The 27,390-nt window shown below is 41.5% G+C and overlaps 1 protein-coding gene across 2 annotated transcripts in view; it reads left to right on the top strand.

Annotated features, from left to right (window-relative positions):
- The first annotated feature begins 410 nt into the window (after window positions 1-410).
- Window positions 411-27,390, top strand: part of uhrf1 (ubiquitin-like with PHD and ring finger domains 1) — a 38,324-nt gene continuing 11,344 nt past the window's right edge. The window contains exons 1-10 of one of the 2 annotated variants that reach the window (XM_072244259.1): window positions 411-479; window positions 606-767; window positions 15,312-15,578; window positions 18,059-18,240; window positions 19,338-19,553; window positions 20,076-20,185; window positions 20,528-20,714; window positions 23,058-23,181; window positions 23,535-23,642; window positions 24,374-24,478. In XM_072244259.1, coding sequence (XP_072100360.1) covers window positions 615-767; window positions 15,312-15,578; window positions 18,059-18,240; window positions 19,338-19,553; window positions 20,076-20,185; window positions 20,528-20,714; window positions 23,058-23,181; window positions 23,535-23,642; window positions 24,374-24,478 — 1,452 coding nt within the window. In that variant the 5' untranslated portion in view covers window positions 411-479; window positions 606-614. Of the gene's footprint in view, window positions 768-15,311; window positions 15,579-18,058; window positions 18,241-19,337; window positions 19,554-20,075; window positions 20,186-20,527; window positions 20,715-23,057; window positions 23,182-23,534; window positions 23,643-24,373; window positions 24,479-27,390 lie in introns of both variants that reach the window. The other variant, XM_072244258.1, reaches the window with a different exon arrangement.

The raw sequence follows: 27,390 nt of genomic DNA, 5'->3' as shown, positions 1-27,390 counted from the left end.
CGCTATCAAACCAGCAAAGGAACCCGAAATTTTGGCGCTAAATCAGTAACGGCAATTTGTATTTTTTTTAAATCTTCACGTAATTATGCTTGACTTTTCTTGTCACGTTCACGCGTCTATTTTTTTTAAAATCACATTTAATCCTACATTCATATTTTATCTGCAATGTTTCATTGGACATTTATATATATATTTGTCGTGCAGCGAGTAAACTTTTCAGCTCGCACAACTTTCGCGAGGTTTCGTTCGCGCCGCTCAGACGAAGGCGCCGTCGTCCAGCCGGTTGCAGCTCCTTTTACGTGATGACGTGTCCGCCGAGACGAGCTGCCGCCTGCAGAGCCCCTCCCCCTTCCCGCCTCGCGCTGTCTGGTCCTGCGTGGGATTGGGTTAGGAGTGCGCGCGCTGCAATAGGCGGGAGGCGAAGGGGCGGCTCGCCTAAGGCGGGAGAGCGGGCGTTTGAATCGGCAGCTACGCGCGCGGTAAAATCGTCCGAGTTAAAAAAAAGTTCATTTCGCGCGAATTTTTTTTCCTCCTTCCCCCCTCGTAGTGAGTAGAGACCTAAGGGAAATTGCGTCCATTCTAAATATTTTTTTGGCATTTACCAGTGACTGAAAATGTGGATCCAAGTGCGGACGATGGACGGCAAGGAGACCCGGCACATTGATGGACTCTCCAAACTGACCCTAGTTCAGGAATTAAGGGAAAAAATCCGGGAGGCGTTTGGGGTAGAAGCTGATCGCCAGCGGCTTTTCTACCGGGGAAAGCAGGTACTGAAATTTGTTTGCACAACAAAGGCATTAGCCAACGTTGTGAGGCAGAGGTATCTGACAGCGAGGAAGGCGAATGGGTATGGGGGAGGTGAACGTTGGGGAACTTGGGAGACCAGATGTGAACCGGGAGTTTGCCCGCTCTGGGATATTGACCGCTTTGGAGGGCATCATCATTTTAAGCGGGAGATAGTAACCCGACGTTTAACTTCTAACTGATCGTCAGCCAGCCCCCCCGCTGCTATTTTCCAGTATTAAGTAATGCTTACACGGATTTGAATTTTACAGTAAACTACAACTACTTTCCGAGACGAGGTGTTTACACGGAAACCTAGCCTACTAGTTAGCACGTTTGCATTGGCCGGAGGGCTGCGGCCGATGGCCTAGTGTCCAGCTGTGGCGTTTCTGATTGGCTGTTATACCTGTCATTCAACCAGTCCTGCGCTCTTCCATCTGGTTTGGCGCGGGGTGGGTTGGCCGAACAAAAAGGCGCTAAATCTCCTATATCCGGTAACAAATTAAATTGGGAAATTAATTATACTTCAATTTTCACCTCAGTGAAAGTGGGGTTCTGAGACAACTTGGATTCACTTTTGTTCTTGCTAGTAAAGTTTAAAAAAAGTATGTATTCGTTTGTAGTAAACGGTAGAAAATACTACCAGTTGGCGCCACTGTGGAAAGTCATTTTTTTAGTATTAGGCGTGTAGTAGAAACGGCCTGTGATATAATTGGTTAGAATCAGATAATTCGCGTAGACAGCGCTGGCAAAGTAAAGGGGAGTTATCTTTTGTACAAATTAGCTGAGATTTTGACGCTTAATGGCAGCCCTTTACAGTAGAAAGGATTATTTGTTTTGAGCGCCGCCTGGAGAAGTTCAGCATTAAGTTCGCTTACAAGGGCAGTTATTTGAAAGATGTGTTGTACTTGTTCCACCACGTTCCCAAAATGTTGTCAGTATTTTTGGCTTTCGGGGAGCTGTTGCTTTTACCTAGTTTGAGTATTGATTGGTTAAGCACTCTTGTCGCTGCCAAACCATGGGCTGGGACTTATGTGAATCCAGCCTTGCGCCTTTGATTCACTTACTTATCTGTACAGGCAGGAATAATGCTGGGTTGCACAATTGACTGTATGAGGCTGCTGTCTCTGTGGGGCGTTAATGCCTCTGGAATTGACATGGTATATAATAGTTTAAATGGCTGAAAATGCATCAGCAGTACCACCATAATTTGTGCATGTTGGATAAAAAATGACTTTCAGGACGTGGACATCCCCAGCAATATTGCATTTTATTGCCCATTCTTTGTTTCTTTGACAAAGCAATGGTCTAGTTAAAAGTTGCGTTGTAGGTTGCCAGTTTTTTTTTGCTCGCCTCTCTGTGACAGTTAAGATAGAGCAATCCTGCATTTCCTCTCGTCCAACTAGTTGTATATAGTTTAACTATGTTAAACATACTGAGGCATTTTTTGTTTTAAACATACATTGAACATAGAATAGTACAGTGCAGTACAGGCCCTTCGGCCCACAATGTGCTGACCCTCAAACCCTGCCTCCCATATAACCAACCCCCACCTTAAATTCCTCCATATACCTGTCTAGTAGTCTCTTAAACTTCACTAGTGTATCTGCCTCCGCCACTGACTCAGGCAGTGAATTCCATGCACCAACCACTCTCTGAGTAAAAAAAAACCTTCCTCTAATATCCCCCTTGAACTTCCCACCCCTTACCTTAAAGCCATGTCCTCTTGTATTAAGCAGTGGTGCCCTGGGAAAGAGGCACTGGCTATCCACTCTATCTATTCCTCTTACTATCTTGTACACCTCTATCATGTCTCCTCTCATCCTCCTCCTCTCCAAAGAGTAAAGCCCTAGCTCCCTTACTCTCTGTTGATAATGCAAACTCTCTAAACCAGGCAGCATCCTGGTAAAATCTCCTCTGTACCCTTTCCAATGCTTCCACACTCTTCCTATAGTGAGGCGACCAGAACTGGACACAGTACTCCAAGTGTGGTCGAACCAGAGCTTTATAGAGCTGCATCATTACATCTCTATCCCTTGACTTATGAAAGCTAACACCCCATAAGCTTTCTTACCTACCCTATCCACCTGTGAGGCAACTTTCGGGGATCTGTGGACATGTACCTCCAGATCCCTCTGCTCCTCCACACTACGAAGTATCATGCCATTTACTTTGTACTCTGCCTTGGAATTTGTCCTTCTAATGTGTACCACCTCACACTTTTCAGGGTTGAACTCCATCTGCCACTTCTCAGCCCACTTCTGCATCCTATCAATGTCTCTCTGCAATCTTTGACAATCCTCTACACTATCTACAACACCACCAACCTTTGTGTTGTCTGCAAACTAGCCAACCCACCCTTCTACCCCCACATCCAGGTCGTTAATAAAAATCACGAAAAGTAGAGGTCCCAGAACAGATCCTTGTGGGACACCACCAGTCACAATCCGCCAATCTGAATGTACTCCCTCCACCACGACCCTCTGCCTTCTGCAGGCAAGCCAATTCTGAATCCACCTGGCCAAACTTCCCTGGATCCCATGCCTCCTGACTTTCTGAATAAGCCTACCGTATGGAACCTTGTCAAATGACTTACTAAAATCCATATAGATCACATCCACTGCACTACCCTCATCTATATGCCTGGTCACCTCCTCAAATAACTTGATCGGGCTTGTTAGACATGATCTGCCCTTCACAAAGCCATGCTGACTGTCCCTGATCAGACCATGATTCTCTAAATGCCCATAGATCCTATCTCTAAGAATCTTTTCCAACAGCTTTCCCACCACAGACAGAAGACTCACTGGTCTATAATTATCCGAACTATCCCTACTACCTTTTTTGAACAAGGGGACAACATCCGCCTCCCTCCAATCCTCCGGTACCATTCCCGTGGACAACAAGGACATAAAGATCCCAACCAGAGGCTCAGCAATCTCTTCTCTCGCCTCGTGGAGCAGCCTGGGGAATATTCCGTCAGGCCCCAGGGACTTATCCGTCCTAATGTATTTTAACAACTCCAACACCTCTCTCTTAATATCAACATGCTCCAGAACATCAACCTCACTCATATTGTCCTCACCATCATCAAGTTCCCTCTCATTAGTGAATACCGAGGAGAAGTATTCATTGAGGACTTCGCTCACTTCCACAGCTTCCAGGCACATCTTCCCACCTTTATCTCTAATCGGTCCTACCTTCACTCCTGTCATCCTTTTTTTCTTCACATAATTGAAGAATGCCTTGGGGTTTTCCTTTACCCTACTTGCCAAGGCCTTCCATGCCGCCTTCTTGCTCTTCTCAGCCCCTTCTTAAGCTCCTTTCTTGCTTCCCTATATTCCTCAATGAACCCATCTGATCCTTGCTTCTTAAACCTCATGTATGCTGCCTTCTTCCACCTGACTAGATTTTCCACCTCACTTCTCACACATGGTTCCTTCACCCTACTATTCTTTTTCTTCCTCACCGGGACAAATTTATCCCTAACATCCTGCAAGAGATCTCTAAACATCAACCACATGTCCATAGTACATTTCCCTGCAAAAACATCATCCCAATTCACACCCGCAAGTTCTAGCCTTATAGCCTCATAACTTGCCCTTCCCCAATTAAACATTTTCCTGTCCTCTCTGATTCTATCCTTTTCTATGATAATGCTAAAGGCCAGGGAGCAGTGGTCACTGTCCCCCAGATGCTCACCCACTGAGAGATCTGTGACCTGACCCGGTTCACTACCTAGTACTAGATCTAGTATGGCATTCCCCCTAGTCGGCCTGTCCACATACTGTGACAGGAATCGGTCCTGGACACACTTAACAAACTCTGCCCCATAGAACGATGAGCAGGGAAAATAATAGATCAGTGCTGGCAATTTTATATCCTTTTAAAATAAGTGCTGGTGAATACTTACCTGCTTGGACAGCATCTGCAGAAAGAGAAACCATTGATATTTCTAATCTTGGGGCTTCTGTCAAAGTGGAGCAAGAGGTGTTCATTTTTTAAAATTCTATTTCTATTTCAGGCTTCCAGTAAATGTGATTTTGTTACTGTCCTTTCTAGTGTGTAAGGGAAGGTAATATTTTAGTATGGCAGGTAAGGCCAGCAATTTGAAAACCGCTGGTATTTATTCAGTGAAGGAAACTAGTTCTGCTTTGAGAATGACCAATGCTGTATTCATGTACTGAACTTGAGTCCCTTCAGTGCTTTTTGAAATGATTGATTTTAGCATTGGTTATATTGTGCATTCTGGAATAAATTAATACTTGTGATCAATATATATTGAATGAAGCACTTAGTTCCCTGTATGACATCATTTTATGTGGAATTTAAAGATGGTATGGTCTTTGACTTGGTTTAGTTTTATCTTATGTAATGAATTTTGGGCAAAACGAGCACTAGGGTTTGTTTCATTCTATGTACAATCTGAAGTGTGGTGTTTTTTTAATATCAGAATCATGTTGCTTTTTGCTTAATAATTCTGCATCCTTATTCAGGTTCTACAGTACTTTTTAAATATTCATCAGTGAGAGCCCGCTGTTGAGAAATAAGTAACATTCTTTGTCTTTTTGTATGAAGGATTTGTCACTGCTCTGCCTGCATTACAAGTGAAATGTCTTTAAGTACTTTGTAACATGCTTTTTATGTACAGAACATAACTATCCCTTTAATGACTTTGTATCAAGGAAAAACAAACTTTGCATGATTTGGATAACTTTCAATTTCACACATCAGCCATTTTTGTAGTCCATTGAGTAAATTGAACATGGCCACAAAACTGTGTTGCTATGAAGTGTCTGACATCACACAGCCAATGTATTCAAGATCTCTTTAGCTGGCAAATTGTTCTTTTAAGCTGAGGTAATTGTTTATGAACCTTATTTTTCTTTAAAAAAACACAACCACATTTTGATTTGAAAGGGCAAACCTGTGGTTGAAGCCCTTCAATTTTGGAGAGGTGACATTGTTTAATCTCTTATTTTGCCCTAGGGCCGTCATTCTTGTTATATGTAGTTACTACTATTGTAATGAGGGATTGTCCCTATTTTATTTTGCTGCTTGAACTGAGAGATTTCTTTACTGCCTGTAGCAACTATTGCAACTCTATGAGATCAGTGAAGGTTTCAAGAAATGTTAGGTGGTGGTTTATTGATGTGATCTTGAGGATTTTATATACATTTTATTAATGATTATTGTGCTCCCATGTGCTTCATTCATTTTTAATTCATCTCGTTTTTACATAAACAGCTGAGGATATTAGGTAAGCTAAAATAACTTTAAATTAGTAAACACGAGGAAATCTGCAGATGCTGGAATTTCAAGCAACATACATAAAAGTTGCTGGTGAACGCAGCAGGTCAGGCAGCATCTCTAGGAAGAGATACAGTCGATGTTTCAGGCCGAGACCCTTCGTCAGGACCAACTGAAAGAAGAGCTAGTAAGAGATTTGAAAGGGGGAGGGGGAGATCGGAAATGATAGGAGAAGACAGGAGGGAGAGGGATGGAGCCAAGAGCTGGACAGTAGGTTGGCAAAAGGGATATGAGAGGATCATGGGACAGGAGGCCTAGGGAGAAAGGAAAGGGGAAGGGGTGAAGCCCAGAGAATGTGCAAGGGGTATAGTGAGAGGGACAGAGGGAGAAAAAGGAGAGAGAGAAAAATAATGTGTGTGCATATAAATATATAAATAAATAACAGATGGGATACGAGGGGGAGGTGGGGCATTAGCAGAAGTTTGAGAAGTCAATGTTCATGCCATCAGGTTGGAGGCTACCCAGACGGAATATAAGGTGTTGTTCCTCCAACCTGAGTGTGGCTTCATCTTTACAGTAGAGGAGGCCGTGGATAGACATGTCAGAATGGAACGTGGAATTAAAATGTGTGCCACTTGGTGATCCTACTTTCTCTGGTGGACAGAGCGTAGGTGTTCAGCGAAACGATCTCCCAGTCTGCGTCGGGTCTCGCCAATATATAGAAGGCCGCACCGGGAGCTCCGAACGCGGTACTCCATCCTCCCGCCACCCCACTAGGAATAAGGTTCCCCTTGTCCTCACCTACCACCCCACCAGCCTCCGGGTCCAACATATAGTTCTCCGTAACTTCCGCCACCTCCAACGGGATCCCATCAGTAAGCACATCTTCATTCCCCCCCCCCCCCCCGCTTTCTGCAGGGATCGCTCCCTACGTGACACCCTTGTCCATTCCCCCCAACCCTCCCCACCGATCTCCCTCCTGGCACTTATCCTTGTAAGCGGAACAAGTGCTACGCATGCCCTTACACTTCCTCCCTCACTACCATTCAGGGCCCCAGTCAGTCCTTCCAGACGAGGCGACACTTCACCTGTGAGTCGGCTGGGGTGATATACTGCATCCAGTGCTCCCCATGCGGCCTTCTATATATTCGCGAGACCCGACGCAGACTGGGAGATTGTTTCGCTGAACACCTACGCTCTGTCCGCCAGAGAAAGCAGGATCTCCCAGTGGCCACACACTTTAATTCCATGTCCCATTTCCATTCTGATATGTCTATCCACTGCCTTCTCTACTGTAAAGATGAAGCCACACTCAGGTTGGAGGAACAACACCTTGTATTCCGTATGGGTAGCCTCCAACCTGATGGCATGAACATTGACTTCTCAAACTTCCGCTAATGCCCCACCTCCCCCTCGTACCCCATCCATTATTTATTTATTTATATACACATTCTTTCCCTCTCTCTCCTTTTTCTCCCTCTGTCCCTCTCACTATACCCCTTGCCCATCCTCTAGGCTTTCCCCTCCCTCTTTCTTTCTCCCTAGGCCTCCTGTCCCATGATCCTCTCATATCCCTTTTGTCAATCAACTGTCCAGCTCTTGGCTCCATCCCTCCCCCTCCTGTCTTCGTCTATCATTCCGGATCTCCCCCTCCCCCTCCCACTTTCAAATGTCTTACTAACTGTTCTTTCAGTAGTCCCGACGAAGGGTCTGGGCCTGAAATATCGACTGTACCTCTTCCTAGAGATGCTCTCTGGCCTGCTGCGTTCACCAGCAACTTTTATGTGTGTTTAAATTAGTAAAAATGGATTACTAACAGTCAGTTGGGCAGGTGCATGAATGGAAAAGTTTAGATTAAAAAGGGCTAAATGTGGACAAATGCAACCACCTTGCATGGGCAGTTTGGTTGGCACAGACCAGTTGAGTCAAAGGGGCTCCATTATGGCTTGTTCCCATTTGTTATTTGCTCCTTTTTTCCTTGGTTGTGGATTTGAGAGGTGCACTTGGAAAAAAATATAGTGTGTAACTAGTTCACATTGAAAACAGTGACACAGACGATGAATGTTTTGGGTGGGGTGACAGTCAAGTGGACTGCTTTATTCTGGGTGATATTTCTTGAGGGATAATTGAGCCCTACTTAGTATTTAATTCCGCTTCTGATTAGAGGTGCTCATTGCCTGGAGTTTGTAGTATGACACAATTTTCTCCAGCATTGACTGCTGGCATGGGCTGCTTCACTGAAGAGTTGTAACTGAGCCATCAGTCAACATTACATTTGCTGAGATGTACTTGTTTGAGCTGACACTATTGCCCTGAGGAACTCTACTTAGTGTGTCCTAAGCCTACATTATTACCTTCTGTAAACCTCTCCTCTGTCCTTGATTCTCCCTCTGTCAGGACTGTTTGGGTCACACTTTTCAATGCAGAAGTAGACATCTACATTTGCAGTGGATAGATTGCAATACGTTATGTGGGATTTGTCATCTGCCACATTCCTAGTTTACTGGTTTTGTCATTCAGTACCCTTCCAGCTTTGTCATACAACTAAGTCACATTTTGTTGCTGCTGGGCTGTGCTCCATCTAAGAGCTTTCTAGTTTCAGGATCAAGAGAGCATGGTAGTTGATAATTAACAAATGGTTTCCATATATTTGAGTTCTCAGCATTTGACTTCATGGAGCCTGGCATGAACACTGAGAACTTCCAATTTTAATCCTCCTTTAATGGCTACCAAAAATCTGTCAACTTAATTGGTTTACATGAGAGGGAGCTGGCCAAAGTTAATTGGAAGGGGACTCTAGCAGGGATTACGGCAGAACAACAATGCTGGAGTTTCTGGGAGCAATTCAGAAGGCACAGGATAGATTCATTCCAAAGAAAATCATTCAAGATTGTTTAATGTCATTTCCAGTACACACGTGCAAAGGAGAACACAATAATACAAAAAAAAACATAACTGTATAAGATAGCTTGTATGCATTGATTGTCTGTCCATAAAGTGATGCTAGGCACAGGAGTGTTTACATGTAAGGTGACTCTGACAGGAAATGATAAAGTAGTAATGCTGGGTTGTTGGGTAGAAGTGTTGATCAGCCTTACTGTTTGGGGAAGGTAACTGTTTTTGAGTCTGGTGGTCGTGGTGTAGATGCTATGTTGCCTCTTTCCTGGTGGGAGTGGAACCACCAGTCCATAAGCAGGGTGGTTCAGATGCTTCCTGATGTTACTGGCCCTTTCTGTATACATGTTATTGTTGGCAGGTAGGCTAGTGCTGGCGATGCGTTGGGTAGTTTTGACTACTTGTAGAGCCTTCCTATCTACAATGCAGTATCTGTACTGAGCAGTGATGCTTCACATTTGAATACTCTGTGCTGTATATTTGTAGGAAGATGTGTATAGAGGAGCATACACTAGCTTTTTTCAGCCTTTTCAGAGAGTAGAGCATATTCTGAGGGAGTATCACTATTCTCAAGGGAGGATGAGGCAACCATGGCTGACTGTAAGAAGTCAAAAATTGCATAAAAGCAAAAGAGACTTTTTTGTAATACAACAAAAAATTAGTGGGACGGTAGAGAATTGGGAAGCTTTTGAAGACTAACAGAGGAACTGACACTCTTGAATGTCCGGTATACTGTAGACGTCTTCACAGTGGAAGATGTCTGCAGTGTGCCGGACATTCAAGCGTGTCAGGGAAGTGGAGTTTGTGCAGTGAAAATTAGAACTGAGAAAGTGCTTAGGAAGCTTAATGGTCTGAGGGTGGATAAATTTCTTGGACCTAATGGAATGCACCCTTGGGTTCTGAAGGAAGTAGCTGGAGAGATTACGGAGGTATTAACGATGATCTTTCAAGAATCGATAGATTCTGGCATTGTACTGGATGACTGGAAAATTGCAAATGTAGCTCCACTATTTAGGAAGGATGGGAGGCAGCAGAAGGGAAACTATAGACCTGTTAGCCTGACATCAGTGGTCGGGAAGTTGTTGGAATCGATTGTTAAGGATGAGATTACGGAGTATCTGGAGGCACGTGACAAGGTAGACCAAAGCCAGCATGGTTTCCTGAAAGGAAAATCCTGCCTGACAAACCTACTGCAATTCTTTGAGGATAGACAGGGTGGACAAAGGAGTTGCAGTAGACGTGGTGTACTTGGATCTTCAGAAGACTTATTGACATGGTGCCGCACATGAGGCTGCTCAGCAAGACAAGGGCCCATGGAATTACAGGGAAGTTACTAGCAAGGGTGGAGCATTGGCTAGTCAGCAGTAAATAGAGTGGGAATAAAGGGATCCTATTCTGGCTAGCTGCCGGTTACCAGTAGAGTTCCACAGGGGTCGATGTTGGGACCACTGCTTTTTACGATGTATGTCAATGATTTGGACTATAGTATTAATGGATTTGTGGCTAAATTTGCTGATGATACAAAGATAGGTGGAGGAGTGGGTTGTGTTGAGGAAACAGAGAGCCTGCAGAGAGACTTAGATAGCTTAGGGGAATGGGCAATGAAGTGGCAAATGAAATACAATGTTGGAAAGTGTATGGTCATGCACTTTGGTGGAAGAAATAAACGGGCAGACTATTATTTAGATGGGGAGAGAATTCAAAATGTAGAGATGCAAAGAGACTTTGGAGTCCTTGTGCGAGATACCCTAAAGGTTAATCTCCAGTTTGAGTCAGTTGTGAAGAAGGCTAATGCAATGTTGGCATTCATTTCTAGAGGTATAGAATATAAGAGCAAGGATGTGAAGTTGAGGCTCTATAAGGCACTCGTGAGACCACATTTGGAGTATTGTGTGCAGTTTTGGGCTCCTTATTTTAGAAAGGATATACTGACATTGGAGAGGATTCAGAGAAGAGTCACAAGAATGATTCCAGAAATGAAAGAGTTACTGTATGAGGAACGTCTGGTAGCTCTTGGGCTGTATTGCTGGAGTTCGGGAGAATGAAGGGGGAATGTTAAAAGGCCTGAACAGATTAGATATGGCAAAGTTACTTCCCATGATAGGGGATTCTAGGACAAGAGGGCACAACTTCAGGTATGAAGGATGTCCATTTAGAACTGAGATGCGGAGAAATTCCTTTAATCAGAGGGTGATAAATCTGTGGAATTTGTTGCCACGAGCAGCTTGGAGGCATAGTCATTGGGTGTATTTAAGGCAGAGATAGATGGTTCTTGATTAGCCAGGGCATCAAAGGGTATGGGGTAAAGGCAGGCAGTGGGGATGACTGGAAGAGTTGGATCAGCCCATGATTGAATGGCAGCAGACTCGATGGATCGAGTGGCCTATATCTTATGGACTAAAGCAACTAAAGAAGCAATGAGATACCCTAAGAGGATTGTGGGGTGACAAGAGGATACCAGAAGTATTTTTTCAGATGTAAAAAGAGTAAAAGAGAGGAAGGAGTTGTTATCAAACTGCTGGAAAATGATGCTGAAGGTAGTAATGGTGGATGAATTAAGTACTTTGCATCAGATTTCACTGTGGAACATACCAGCATTATGCCTGAAATTGGAGAGTGTCGAGGAGCAGAAGTGAGTGTACTAAGGAGAAGGTGAAAGGTTTGAAGTCACCTGGGCTAGATGGATTACACCCCATGGTACTGAAAGAGGTAGCTGAAGAGTTTGTGGAGGCATTAATGACCTTTCAAGAATCACTAGATTCTGGAATGGTTCCTGAGGACTGGAACATTGCAAATGTTGCTCCATACTTTAAGAAGGGAGGGAGGCAGAACAAAGGAAATAATAAGCTATTAAGGCTGATTTAAGTGATTGGTAAGATTTTGGAGTTGTATTATTATGGATGAGGTTTCGGGTTACTTGGAGGCACATGGTAAAAATGGCCAAAGTCAGCATGGTTTCCTTAAGGGGAAATATTGCTTGACAAATCTGTTGGATATAAAATGCAGGATAGACAAAGGAGAGTCAGCGGATGTTGCTTGTTTGGACTTTCAAAAGGCCTTTGACAAGGTGCTGCACGTGAGTGTGCTAAACATGATAAGAGCCCATGGTATTATAGGAAAGATACTACCATAGGTAGGTGATTGACTGACTGGCAGGATGCAGAGTGGGAATAAAGGGGGCCTTTCCTAATTGGCTTCCATGGTGTTTGCAAGGGTTGGTGTTGGGACCGTTTCTTTTCATGTTATATATCAATGATTTTGATAATGCAATTGATGGCTTTGTGGCTAAGTTTGTAGAGGATCCATAGATGGAGGGGCGGGTATTATTGAGAAAGTAGGAAGTCTGCAGAAGGACTTTGACAGATAAGGAGAATGGGCAAAGAAGTAGCAGATGGTCTACAGTGTAGGGAAGTTATATCTAAGAAAAGATATGCTGGCAATTGAGAGGGTCCAGAGGAGGTTCACGTGAATGATTCTGGGAATGAAAAGGTTAATGATTGAGGAGTGTTTGATGTCTCTGGGCCTGTATTCACTGGAGTTTGGAAGAATTAGAGCGATCTTATTGATGCCTATCTAACATTGAAAGGCCTAGGTAGTGTTGACATGGATAGTATATTTCCTATAGTAGGACACAAGGCTACAGTCTCAGAATGTTCCTTTAAAACAGTAAAGAGGAGGAACTACTTCAGCTAGAGAATGGGGAATCAGGAATTCATTGCCACAAATGGATGTGGAGGCCAACACATTTTTTAAAAAAACGGTTTGATAGATTCTTGATTAGTAAGGGCATCAAAGGTTAGACAGAAGGCAGGAGAATGGGATTAAGAGATAATAAATCAGCCATGATGATGTGGAGCCGAATCTGTCTATGGTCTATTTTTTTAAACTACCCATTTATTTATTTACTTGAAACTTGATGTATGTTTTAGGTCTATCTGTTCTGTAATTTAACATCGTACTACTTTTCCCGTTTAAGATTTTGTGCTGTGGTGCCTTACTTCATATTTTGCAAACAACGAGGAAATCTGCAGATGTTGGAATTTCAAGCAACACACATAAAATTTGCTGGTGAATGCAGCAGGCCAGGCAGCGTCTATAGGAAGAGATACAGTCAATGTTTCGAGCCGAGACCCTTCATCAGGACTAACTGAAAGAAGAGCTAGTAAGAGATTTGAAATTGGGAGGGGGGAGGGATGGAGCCAAGAGCTGGACAGTTGATTGGCAAAAGGGATATGAGAGGATCATGGGATGGGAGGCTTAGGGAAAAAGAAGGGGGGAAGGGTGAAGCCCAGACGATGGGCAAGGGGTATAGTGAGAGGGACAGAGGGAGAAAAAGGAGAGAGAGAAAGATAATATATATAATATATAGAAAAATAAATAATGGATGGGGTACGAGGGGGAGGAGCACTAACTCTGCTCTCAAACGCATCTCTCCCATTTCACACATATCTGCTCTCACCCCATCCTTCCGCCACCCCACTAGGAATAGGGTTCCCCTGGTCCTCACCTACCACCCCACCAGCCTCCGGGTCCAACATATTATTCTCCATAACTTCCGCCACCTCCAACGGGATCCCACCACTAAGCACACCTTTCCCTCCCTCCCCACCGATCTCCCTCCCGGCATTTATCCTTGTAAGCGGAACAAGTGCTACACGTGCCCTTACGGTTCCTCCCTCACTACCATTCAGGGCCCCAGACAGACCTTCCAGGTGAGGCGACACTTCACCTGTGAGTTGGCTGGGGTGATATACTGCGTCAGATGCTCCCGATGCGGCTTTCTATATATTGGCGAGACCCCGCACAGACCGGGAGACCGTTTCGCTGAATACCTATGCTCTGTCCGCCAGAGAAAGCAGGATCTCCCAGTGGCCACATATTTTAATTCCACGTCCCATTCCCATTCTGATATGTCTATCCACGGCCTCCTCTACTGTCAACATGAAGCCACACTCAGGTTGGAGGAACAATGCCTTATATTCCGTCTGGGTAGCCCCCAACTGATGGCACGGACATTGACTTCTCTGACTTCTGTTAACCCCCTCCCCCTTTTCTTTCTCCCTTGGCCTCCTGTCCCATGATCCTCTCATATCCCTTTTGCAAATCAACTGTCTAGCTCTTGGCTCCATTTCTCCCCCTCCTGTCTTCTCCTATCATTTCGGATCTCCCCCTCCCCCTCCCCCTCCCACTTTCAAATCTCTTACTAGCTCTTCTTTCAGTTAGTCCTGATGAAGGGTCTTGGCTCGAAACGTCAGCTGTACCTCTTCCTAGAGATGCTGCCTGGCCTGCTGCGTTCACCAGCAACTTTTATGTGTGTTGCTTCATATTTTGCATATTGTCATTGGGTTGTTATTTTGGTGGATGAAAAGTACTTCCAGATAGTAATTGTATTATTGAGCTGAATACTAGGACTTTTCTGATAAATGATGAAATTGGTTTCTTTTAAGATTCCTCTCTGATGGTAGCAATGTCCTAGATGATGGGGGTCCTTAATAATGGGTGCTGCACTTTTGAGCTGTCGCTCTTTGAACATGTCCTAGATACTATGAAGGCGAGTGCCTATGATGGAGCTGACAAATTTAAAGTTTCTGCAGTAGCCCCCCCCCCCCCCCCCGTGGTAATACAGCCAATTAGAATGCTCTCCACGGTACTTCTGTAGAAGTTTGTGAGTGTCTTTGGTGACACACCAAATCTCCTCAGACTCCTAATGTAATATATAACCGCGCCATGCCTTCTTTGTAGCTGCATTGATATGTTGGGTCCAGGGTAGAGCCACATAGATATTGACACCCAGGACCTTGAGATTGTTCACTTTTTACCACTTGTGCTCCTTTTTTGAGGTCTGGTATGTGTTATCTCATATTACTCTTTCTGAAGTCCACAATCAGTTTTTTTGGTCTTACTGACATTGAGTGCAAGGTTGATGCTACGACACCACTCAGCTAGCTGATATATCTCACTCCTGTACGCACTCTTGTTGCATATAAAATTCTTCCAACAGTAGTTGTGACATTGGCAGATTTATAGGTGGCATTTGAGCTGTGCCTAGCCACAGTCATGGGTGTAGAGGGAGTAAAGCAGTGGGCTAAGCACACATCCCTGAGATGCGCTAGTGTTGTCAACGAGGTGGAGATGTTATTTCCAGTGCTCACTGATTGTGGTCTTCTGGTTAGGAAATTGGGGATCCGGTTGCAGAGGGAGGTACAGAGGCATAGGTCCTGGAGTTTTTCGATTAGAACTGTAGGAATGATTGTGTTAAACACTTGAGTTGTAATCAATGAACAGCATCTGGACTGAGGTATTTGTCACTACCATATAAGCTAGCATACCTCATTGCAGATGGTTGTGTAGCAGCTGTTTAACTTCATTTTCCATTTTTCCAGATGGAAGATGACCATTCACTTTTTGACTACAATGTTGGACTAAATGACATCATTCAGCTGCTTATCCGTCAGGTTTATCAAGTACATAAGAGCACAACTGGGAAAGAAAAAGATGCAGAACTGTCTGACTCAGACTCTGGATGTGGATCTGCACAGAGTGAATCAGATAAAAACTCTAATAGTGGTGAAGTTGCAATGGAACTGGATGGCCAGGCTGGAACTTCAACTCATCTCCATCTTGTTGACCCAGGATTTGGCTTGTACAAGGTAAGCACTGGTTGTTATGTTCTTCTATTACAGAGACGCACTGTATGATACCCATGTGTTCTATGATGCAAAGAATGATCCATTTCGGTGCAAGTCCTCATTTAGGTCTGTCAATTTATTTCCAAGTTGCTGGAGCATATTTATTTTCCAGTCACAAGCTGCTGTAATATCCGTTCTCAATGCTATCTGAAAAATGCCTGATAAAATTATTTTATTGCATTATTAACTGCAAGCTTTATTGAAATTGGTTATTATTAGACCTGGAAAGGATCAGCAGGTATATCTAAAAATGGTAAGGTTCGAGTTAAATAATATCGTTGGAACTGTGATTTCACAGCCAATGGATTAGACTGAAGTTTTGCCATCTTACCACTCTAATAGTGAATGTTGATTGACAGTTAAAGCATAAAGCAGGCATCCCAGATGCGAGTTAACCCATTCCCAATGATGATGAGACCCATAAAAGTGTTGAAGTCAGGATTCAGAGTCACATTCAGCTAAAAGTACCACATAGATGATCTATCTGCTTCCTCCTGAGTTCCTGACTCATTGAAACTAGTCTTCTGCCAATTCCATTCACTCTTTATGATATCTAGAAAATCTTCAAAGCATATGGCTTGAGCTCCAAAACTAAGTGCCTCTTCACAAGTTGTTCTAGTATTGTTACAGCCCTGGTGCCTGTAGAGTAGTGTGAAAAATTGCCCAGATAGGTTCTGTTCACAAAAGCAGGATAAATCTAGTCTGATAAATTAATGTCCAATCAATAATCATCGGCAAAGAAGCGGAAGCAGTTGTCAGTATTATCAAACAGCCCTTGATTGCTAATTCTTCGTTTAGGAATGCTTACTTATCATTCTTTAGACAAAGTTGTGAGAGGGCATTCATCCCAGCAGGAAGATGGCATCACAAACACCATGACTGTAAATATTCAGAGATCAGAGATATCCTGTGGTGAGAGATTTACCTTCTGAAATCTCAGCCCCTTCGCCATTTAAAAGGCACAGATTAGGAGGATACTGGAATGCAGGTGTACAGGAACATGACCACCTGCAGGTTCCCCTCCAACTTGCACTCTGTCCTGACTTGGAGATGACCCATGCTTAATTGCCACTGGGTCAAAAATCTTGGAACCCTTCTATAGCATTGTGGCAGTGCCTTTACCGGAGAGACTGGTGGTTTAAAGTGGCTCATCACCACCACTACCTTGAGGTAAACTGTGGATGGACAATAAATGTAGGTCTTGCCAGTGACATCTATTATAGATCTTGAAAATGAATTTTTTAAAAAGGGAATTAATGTGTTGAATAGTGATAATATTAGGAAGCCACAAGCTTTTGTTTTTTTTATTCATTTGTCTCCTCTTATCCTCTTGGGACTTGGAATGAAAAATATTTTTAAAGTTTCGTTTCTAATTTTTTTCAAATTCAGCAGCAAGATGCATTCCCAAGCAAAGGAGGCAGTATACATACAGTAAGGGTACTTTATAAAAGTCATTTAATAACCAAGAAGGTGATACTTATCCATGCCAAGCAATATACTGCTGGTGGGACCGGTAAATGATCAACAGTCTTTCTGCTCTCTGCTTTTCACAACCCAGCCTAAGATAAGATTCCCCACTTGCACAAGGGAACGGTCCCTTCTTATACTCTCAAGGCCTCTCAACTAATTTTAACAATGTACATTCAATATAGAGACAAAACATTGATCAGTAAAACAGGTCTTGATTAAGATTATTCACTCGTGTTGAGTATGATGTTGTCTTAAGGGGTTGTCTTTTGGTGGGTCCTCAGGTATCTAAAGAGGCCAATCTGGGATCCACATATTCTGTGGAGTGTGGCCAAGAGTATGAGTGTGGGTGGTCGTGTTAGTGGTTGGGTCTTCCAGTTGTTTAGTCTCTCCTTTCGCAGCTGTTTATTCTCTGCGGCACAGTGGAGGTTGCTGTCATGCGCAGCTCCCTCCTGAACAGATTTCCTCCAGGTGACCGTCTTCTCTGTTTTTAGATGTAATATTGACTTTCTTCAGGCTGATTTTGATGTTATCAGTTTGTATGTATTAAGATACAGCACATTAGAGACGCATACACTTGAGCAATAACCACCTTGCTGCAGTATATGTATAATTGTATCCTCAAATGATGTACTTTCATTTATAATGGTATGTGAGAGTTGTAGTTCCATTCTGGACTTTCCATAAGGTAGGAAACATTTTTCCCTGCAATTAGCTTGTCAAGTTTGGCTGGTTCATTTGCACAAATTCTTGACATAGATCTATATTGGGTATATAATTCAACAGCATCTTGCTGATACAGTGTTTTTGATAGGACAATGGTGCTTTCATGTATGGTTTGACTTGGGTGTTTCAGTAATTTGTCTCATTTCATTTTCTATATTGTATGTCTTGATTTCTTTTTTCTGCAGTGTGTGATTGTTCCAGGAAGCCTAGGAAATGGAAAACATTTTAAATTGTGGATTTTTTTTTAGGTAAATGAATTGATTGATGCACGAGATATGCACATGGGTGCTTGGTTTGAAGCAGTGGTCGTCAATGTGACAAAGGATGAAGGTGCAAGCAGAGCTGTTGATGAAGAATCTGCACACTCAAGCAAAACTACACAAGAGAAGATTGCCAATGAAGATGTTATTTATCACATTAAATATGAAGAGTATGTATATAAATCAGAAATAAAAAATCCTTTAATTTGGATGTCACAATTTTTTATTTGCAAATACTTTTTAGCTTGTTATTGCACATTAGCTGAGGGACTAATCTAACTTTGTTTGCATTCTTGGCCTGGTTGAGATGGGGGCAAATAGGATTTATTATGTTTCAGAATTTATATATGTTCCATCGAACTTTAAAATCCTGGATTTTACTGGAAGAATTTCCGAAAAACCCAAATTGTGGAGGTAACAGAGAGGATCAAAAATATAGAAATTTCTCCTTAATCTTACAAAGTAATCAAAATTTGTCAAGAGCTTGCTTTGACTCTTAGTCACTTGAGCAAGGACAAATGTATTCATTATGAAATACAGTTGAATCCCCTTATCCAAAAATCCAAAATCTGAAAACCTCAGAAATCTGAAATTTTTTTGAGTACTGACATGACTGCACAAATGGAAAATTCCACAAGGCATTGGGAAGATCCTAGGTAATGAGCAGGTCTCTGTGCACCACAGAGAGTTCTAAAGAGTGACCTCACATATGTAATGAACAAAAGTTAAATAGAAATAGAAAAACACTGCATAAAGTGAAAAATGAAGATCTTAAAATGTGTATTGAAAGAGTGGATTTGTCAATGTCAGAGTGAACATGCGCTGCTTGATTGTATGATTATGAATGAGCAAAGATCTATCATGACAAACTGAAAATTGAAGGTAATTGTGAATATTCAGCAAGCTGTTTGCAGAAATTTAAGAAAAGGCACAGTGTTAAATTTTTAAAGATTTGTGGTGATAGTGTCTGCTGGTCTTGAACCAGTGGATAAATTAATTGAATTTACCAAGATTATCACTGATGAAAACCTAACATGCTGAACATATCTGTGCTGGACAAGTGTAAGACAAAACTGCTTACCAGTACATGTATATTCAATCAGAAGCTATCTTATTATATATTCTGAGAACTAAAACACTTTTGGCCCCAAGCATTACGGATAAGGGATACTGAACCTCTAACATTCAAAGTTGTCTTTAAAAGAGACCCACGTTAAGCAATGTGTATATTTGTAATGTTGAAATTTATTTGTTTGACTTTGCCAAGTTACCCTGAAAATGGAATTGTGCAGTTGCGATGGAAAGATATCAGGCCACGAGCGAGGACTGTCTTGCAATGGCATGAACTACATGTGGGAAATGTGGTGATGGTGAACTATAACCCAGATGAACCAAAAGAGCGAGGGTACTGGTATGATGCCGAAATCCTACACAAGAGGGAGACGAGGACTATTAAAGAAATATATGCAAAAATTCTTTTGGGGTGAGGTTCTAAACATTTTAGATATTTTTTGCAAATGAGTGTTCTGAAATATGAATAGTTCAAGATTTGATAGTTTGTCCTTGATGTAGAATGTCTTGCACAAATACAGAACAATCTGTTATGGAGATTTGTCTTTGAAACACAATTTCTAGAAGTCTTGTGTGCCTTTCTTACAATTAACTTTAAGGAAGACAGGCTTTGTTGCTTACGGGGTGTGAACTTGTATGTGTATGTTCGTTTTGAAAATTAAAAATTGACTTGCTTCCCTTAATAGAGCCCATTAAGTAATAATTGGCGGTCGGTAACCATTGACTACACCTTTAAAGTAGCAAAGCAGGAGTTGTGGCATTGTATTGTGTAATCTCATGGCCTTATATGTTAGAGCTGTGTATATTTTGTATACAGCAAGATATTTTATTAGTGGCCTCAAGCCTATAAATTGGAAGAACCACTGGACTTCTGAAAACCCAGCATTTTTAAAGCAATTTCCTGACCCTTCATTTGCTGTTGTTTTCTCCGTAGGGATGCTGGTGATTCTTTGAATGATTGTAAGATCTCACTGGTGGATGAAGTCTATAAGATTGAAGAACCAGGGAGTGTTGGAGTGGATGTATCTGAAAGTCCCATGAAAAGTAAGGTTCTTGAGGGTTGTTTTATGTCATATGGAAGTTCATAGTGTCCTAGAACTGAATATAAGAAAAAATTCTCTTGTTGTATTTGTAAATTTGGTTTTAGCACTGTGGCTTGCTAACTCGGGTTTAATCTGTAGTTGATTCAGAAGTTGCTGTTGGCATTGTAATTAGCGATAATACTGAAGTTGAACCAGTTGCTTTAATTGGAGGCAGCGTTAAGAGAAAAAACCAGCATCACTGTATTTTTCTCAACCATTATTTTTGCTTCTCTAGTAAATTTGTAGCGTCAAATCTCAATACTTTATATTAAATTACAAATTTGATCTCTTTTATTGTCTTCAGGGCAGAATGGACCTGAATGTAAGCATTGCAAAGATAACCCTAAAAAGGACTGCAAGCAGTGTGCCTGTCACGTATGTGGTGGAAAGGGGGACCCAGAGAAGCAACTGCTCTGTGATGAGTGTGATATGGCCTATCATACCTACTGCCTGAATCCTCCTCTTGCCAGCATACCAGAAGTTGATGATTGGTACGTTGAGCTAAGATCTGCACCGCTTTTCTTTCAGTCGGTGAAGTAGAGCAAAAAATTACTTTTAGTATTAAATGCTCATGAGCAGCAGTTCATTATCTAATGTCCACTTCATGAAGTTATTGTGGACTAGATCCAAAGTATTAATGATGCCTCTTATGTACATTGGGTAATGATTTGGCATAAAGCAAAGACTCATAAAAGCATGCATATCAAAGTATTGTAAAAAATACTGTTCTGGTAGTTATCAGAAGGCAATTAGTATCTTTAAGAAAATTGTTGAGGAGCAGTTGACCCAGTAACTTTTTGTGACACATATGGATTGATAACACAGGAGTGGTTATGTTAATTTTCCTTGCTCCCACCTTCTCGGTTGGAGGCCTGTCAGCAAAAGAACAGTACACTATTTTTGCCACAATTGGTGTATTGCACTGAAGTTATGGCAATTGCACAACTAGTTACTATTGTCATAATTCTGCAATGTGCACAGTAGTAGAAGAAACATTTTCAATTAACTTGATCACACTAGGAGCAGCTAATGAAGAGATACTTGCAATTACATTTGGCCAGGAAACTCTGAAACAAAGTAAGCATTCCCATTGATCCTCATTATAGAACATAGACTGGTACACCACAGTTGTGTTGACTGTTTAACCTCATGATGATCTAACCCTTCCTTTCTACATAGCCTTTCATTTTTCCTTCATCCATGTGCCTATTTGAGTTATGTATCTGGCAGCATGACCTTCACACCTACCACCTCTGTAATTTAAAAAATACTACCTTTGATATCCTCCGTATGCTTTCCTCCCAATCCCTTTGTTTCCTATACCCCCTTGTATTAGTTACTGTACTTATATCCTGAGAAATTCTCTCCTGGCGGTTCAGTTGATCTCTGCCTCTTGTACACCTCCATTGTCACCTCTCATTCTCCTGTTCCTCATAAACAGAAGCCTGAGCTCGCTCAACCTATCGTCATAAGACATGTTTTCTAATCCAGGCAGCTTCTTGGTAAATATCCTCTGGCACTACTCCTGTGGCCAGCGAGAAAGCAGAGACCCCTTGCCTCTTGTAGTTACCTGGGGTATATCTTGTATGGTCCAGGGACTTATCTAATCAAATATTTATTAAAAGTTCCAGCACATCCTCTTTCATAACGTTGACAAGTTCCAGCAAATCAGCCTATTCTATGATGACCGCACGTTCACCAATTTCCCTCTAAATCAGGGGTTCCCATCCTACCTTTATGACAACAAGCCTTACCGTTAACTGAGTGGTCTGTGGTCCCCAAGTTGGGAACCCCTGCTCTAAGTGGTGAATACTAGAGGAAAGACCCTGCCACTAAAGGTAACACCGTCTCCACATGTTCCACTCTATCTAGCCTTTCAATGTCAGATAGGTTTCAATGAGATTTTCCTCTCCCAAAGCCCCTGCCCACTTCTAAACTCCAGCATATACAGACCCAGAGTCATCAAATGATTTATTCCTGTGATCATTCTCGTGAACCTCCTCTGAACTCCCTCTAATGTCAGCACATCCTTCCTTAGATAAGGTGCCCAAAACAGCTTGCAGTACTCTTGACTAATGTCTTATAAAGTCTCAGCATTATATACTTTTGTATTCTCATCCTTTCAAAAAGAATGGTAACACTGCATTTGCCTTCCTTACTACTGACTCAACCTGCAAGTTATCCAGCTGTCCAGCACAAGGACTCCTGATTTGCACCCTTGATTTCTGAATTTGCTCTCTATTTTTAAAAAAAGTCCGTCTTTATTCTTTCTACCAAAGTGCATGACTATACACTTCCCTACACTGTATTCCATCTCCACTTTTCCCAAATCTTCTGATCTGTCTTGCAGACGTCCTGCGCTTTCACCTGTCTTTGTATTGTCTGCAAATTTGGTTGCAAGTCCATCATTTTCCCACCATCCAAACTGTTGACGTATAATATCAAGAGAAGCGTTTAAAGTAGCTTAGGTGTAACTACCTATCTATCGACAATTGTATGTTTTCCATGTTACGATGCATTTCTTCTCTTTGTATGGAAGTAACTAATTTTCATTTATGTATTTCCCCCTACATGAAAAGCATTATTCTTAAATCTACTAGTCACTATTTAATGAAACCTTTGCATTATTGCACTCTAGGCTGCATATTTGAACTCATAGAATAAGGTCAGAATTGCTAATAAAGCTTAGAGCGGAGGTGTGAGAGTGTGTGGGAGTGTTAAGTTTTGAAAGCTTGTGTCTTTTATTGTTTATATTTCCTGTTTTCCAATTTTAAGTGTCATATTTGTACATCTTTGCTGATTGTAACTAAATAGAGTGTGGGGCGTGTTTACAGGTATTGTCCTCTATGCAAAAATGATGCCAATGAAGTGGTGCTAGCTGGTGAAAAACTCAAAGAGAGCAAAAAGAAGGCCAAGATGGCTTCTGCTAACTCTGCTTGCCAGAGGGACTGGGGAAAGGTAAGGATATACAAGTACATATATACTTACTTTTACTTTACTATTACAACTAATCTCTGCAGGCAGTGAAATTCTGCAGAAACTAATGCCATGATTTTGATGGCAATACTTAATTCATATAAGAATTAACCTTGTGTCTTTATCGTGATTCTTGGATATCAAGTATGATCCTCAGGCTACTGTTAAATACCACATAGACTGCCATTAGTTTTTACAATGTATATACACAAATATTGCAACCAAACCAGATCCAACATTATACAGATATAATGCTCCTTTTTATGTTAGGGCGAGAGGAATTCTCAAGTTAATGCCTATTATCTATTAATTTCTCTTAATGTGGCCTATTTCAGGGAATGGCCTGTGTAGGCCGCACAAAAGAATGCACCATTGTCCCCTCTAATCATTATGGACCCATCCCAGGTGTTCCAGTGGGAACTCAATGGAAATTTAGAGTCCAGGTATGTTTCTAATTCTGCTTAGATGAAATAAGGTTGAAATCTATTTAAGTACTTTGTAGTCAATTTGACACTACTATCTTTGACTTACAGGGGAAATGAAGTATCAGCTGTATTTACTGCTGTGGAAAGATTGTAAACAATTTTGTCACCAGATTGTTTTGCTAGTTCTTGAACAAGAGGAAGGAAACTTTTCCTTTGAGTTGTTTTTGTTTCCTTTGAGCAATAATATGCTTGACCTCTGTACCCATGACCAGGGAATAGAATATTATTTAAAGTTTTTGGCCCTCAGTGTTCTTTTCTACTCCACAGGTACAATTCTCCAGATAGGTTTGAGGTTGCACTAAAATTAGGAGCACAGGTGGTTTAAGTGAAATCCTGTCAGAGCCTGATTCAAGGGTGGGCTAGACAGTGTACAAATGATGTGGTACTGTATCGAATAGTTTATTGTATTTATCAATACCATATAAAATCCAGATAAACCCTACTTGTAGACCGCTATGCTTACCTGGAATTGCATGTAAAGTGTCATAATATCTAATAGTGCCTTCGTGGAGGCTAGTAATAAGCAATGTGTATGTTTCAGCATAGCGTTCTGCCTAAACTACCTTCCTTGATATATTGAGTATAGTGAATAAATATGGATAAGTTTGCAATATACATTGTTGTCCTTGTGTTTGTAACGTCTGTGGTATGGGAACTTGAAGTGATACTATAATTGATTCTATTTGAAGGTGAGTGAATCAGGAGTTCATAGGCCGCATGTAGCAGGAATTCATGGCCGTAGCAATGATGGAGCATATTCCCTTGTTCTTGCAGGGGGGTATGAGGATGATGTGGTGAGTAGCACATGCTATTTATTAATGCTTGAGGTGTCATCTGTTCATTTTTAAATTGTGCTCTTAAATGCTGTTATTTTGGTGAAGTTAGTTTCGCCTATCATATATGACATTTAACCTGTAATTAATTGTGTTTTGCTATTTCCTCTGTAGCTTTTCTAACTCTAGTTATTGACCCAATTTGCAAATAGAAAATTGTAGCCTACTTCCACTACCCTTTGGCATTATGGCACGTTGAATTCAGATTCCTGTAAATGTCTTTTTGCACAATAGTAAATAGACCCCAGTATATCTCTCCATAGTTTTGGAAGTTTATGGTTAACCCCTCTGCATATAACAACTCTTAGAAATTTAACAGGATAGTGCAGTGTAAGTAAACTAACAGAGAAAATGGTTTGCAATATTCATTAGTGAACTAGCATATGGCATTACCCAGTGGGCAAGAATAAAAGAAAATATAAAAGATGTGCAGATATGCTTGGGTGTATCTTTGGAGCTATTCTGGTGTTGATTTGGATTGTATGCCCCTTTGACACTGCCTCCCTATGAGGCTGAGTGCTGTCTGATATTAATCCAGGTGCTTTCTCTGAATTGCTGGTTCACTGTGAGAGCTGATTAGTGAAGTACCGGATAGCTGAGTTTTTAACTGTAGCTGCACCCTTCATTGGTGACCCTCACAACCCTCTTATTAATACCATCAGGGAGGAGGTACAGGAGCCTGAAGATGCACACTCAACGCTTTATGATCTACTTCTTCCCCTCAGCCATCAGATGGCCCATGAACACCATCTCATTATTACTCTTTTGCATTTTTGTTTTGTAAATTATAGTGTATTTTTGTCTTGTACTGTACTACTAGCTGGCTGGTGGTGTAGTGGCATCAGCACTGGACTTTGGGGCGAGAGGTCCTGAGTTCGATTCCAGCCGGCACCCTTGCACGCTCTCCATTCATGCTGGGTTAAGAGCTAGTGATATTTTTTTTAAAAAAAACACTCACCCGGCAGAAGGCAATGGCAAACCACTGCTGTAACTTGCCTCGTACACTATTTCCCAATACGTCAGAGCGGTGTAGAAGGAAATCGCTCGCTAAACAGAAAATTCCGGATGTGACATACCTTTCTTAATGTACGACTACCACAATTTCATGATATGTCAGTGATAGTACACTTAATTCTGACTTTGTTACTGTTAGGAAAAGCCGTGTCAACTAACAGTTACTGGCACAATATACGATCATACTAATTGCATTATTAGTACAGGATCATGTAAGTTATTGCATTTGTAGTTTTCCAGATTGGTAGCCACTTTGGGACATGTGCCTCCTGGAACTTAACCTCCCAATGATTTGCATTTTGCAAGCCTAGTACAGTTCGAGTAAATCATGTACTGAATCAGCTATTATCCTGTGTCTGGTCTTGGTGAATTTTTCTTGTGTGTGGTTTAGCTGTATTCCTTAAACTTCATAAAGTCAAGGATCCCATAAGCCATCTAACAACATTCTTAAATTGTCCTCCACGCTTCAAAGTTGTGTGTATGTACATCAGGAATCTATTTGTTTAGCATTAAACTTTACTCATTCTTTGTATCCTATTTTACTTCCCTATACAAAATTGAGGATACTTCATTGATATGTCTTTCTGAAGTTTATCCAGGGAGGAAACTACCAAATAATTTTTTTTTAAGTATAAATGTATAAAGTGGATTGGAGTAACCAAAAATCAGATGCCCCATAATCAAGAGAGTGAAAAATTAATGACAAATAGACAAGAGTTTCCAAATTGTCGTTTTGGAATGGCGTTCATGATAGAAGACACTGTAAGTATGCCCCAATAACAATAGATAAGGTAGGAACTTAAAATAATGGGAAAAAATAAGTACCAAGTAAAGTAATGGGCAAATCCCTTTGACTGAATGAGTTGTATCCTAAAAAAATAGATGTTTTGGTTGTAATGTACTAAAATTCTCAGGATTCTGCAGAGGGCCAGGATTGAAAACTGCAACAACAGCAGTACCATTCAAAGGGAGGGTGATGAATTTCCTGCTTTTTGTAGGTCATTTAGCCAAACACTTGAAGTGGAAAATCCTTGAATCCATTTATGACCTTTAGAAACTCGTAAGACAGTCAGGCAGAATCAAAAGGGCTTTATGAAAGGTAAATTGACAAATTTGCTGACACTGTTTTGATGTCTAACACTTGAATAAGGGAGAACAAGAGGCTGTGGTGGATTTGGATTTCCAGGAAGCACTTAAGGTACCACGTAGGAACATTGGAATAAGCAACAATAGTAGGCTGTTTGGTCCCTGGTGTCTGCTCTACCTTTCGATAAGGTCATAGCTGATCTGATTTGCGTCCCCCCCTACCTATAGTAACCATTTACCTTCCTTGTATAGAATTTAACTTTGCCTTGAATTTTTCTCAAGTCTGCTTCTGCCATCGTTTGAGGAATAGAGTTCCAAATGTGTACCATATTCGTGTTTTAAATAAGCAGCTTCTTACTTTACAGTTGTGACTTCTTTTCCCCTCCCCTCCACCTCCCAGACAATTGCTAGTCTAGATTTTCTCAGAAGAAACATCTTTTGCATCCATCCTGTTATCACTCCTCAGGATCTTGTATATTCCAATCAAACGTAGAATATTATTGCATGGAAGTGTATTGTGTTGATGCAAACTCTTTGCTGTGGCTAGGGACTGGCTAGTGTATAGAAGATAAGTTATTTTTCGATTGGCAATCAATTAGTGGGATTCATTAGAGTGTAGATAAGTCACTTGGATGTAGGATGGTGCAATGTTGGAAAATTTACAGTTAACCACTTTGTAACGAAGATTTGAGACTGCAAAATTTTGTAGTACAAAGGATCTGTTGTCCCAGTGCATGGAACACAAAAAGCATTTGCCTTTACTGTCATGGGTT

Source organism: Mobula birostris, chromosome 26 (genome assembly GCF_030028105.1).
Source record: "Mobula birostris isolate sMobBir1 chromosome 26, sMobBir1.hap1, whole genome shotgun sequence".
Taxonomy (NCBI): domain Eukaryota; kingdom Metazoa; phylum Chordata; class Chondrichthyes; order Myliobatiformes; family Myliobatidae; genus Mobula; species Mobula birostris.
The sequence above is the reverse complement of the archived record's forward strand: the minus strand, read 5'-3'. Positions and strand labels throughout refer to the sequence as shown.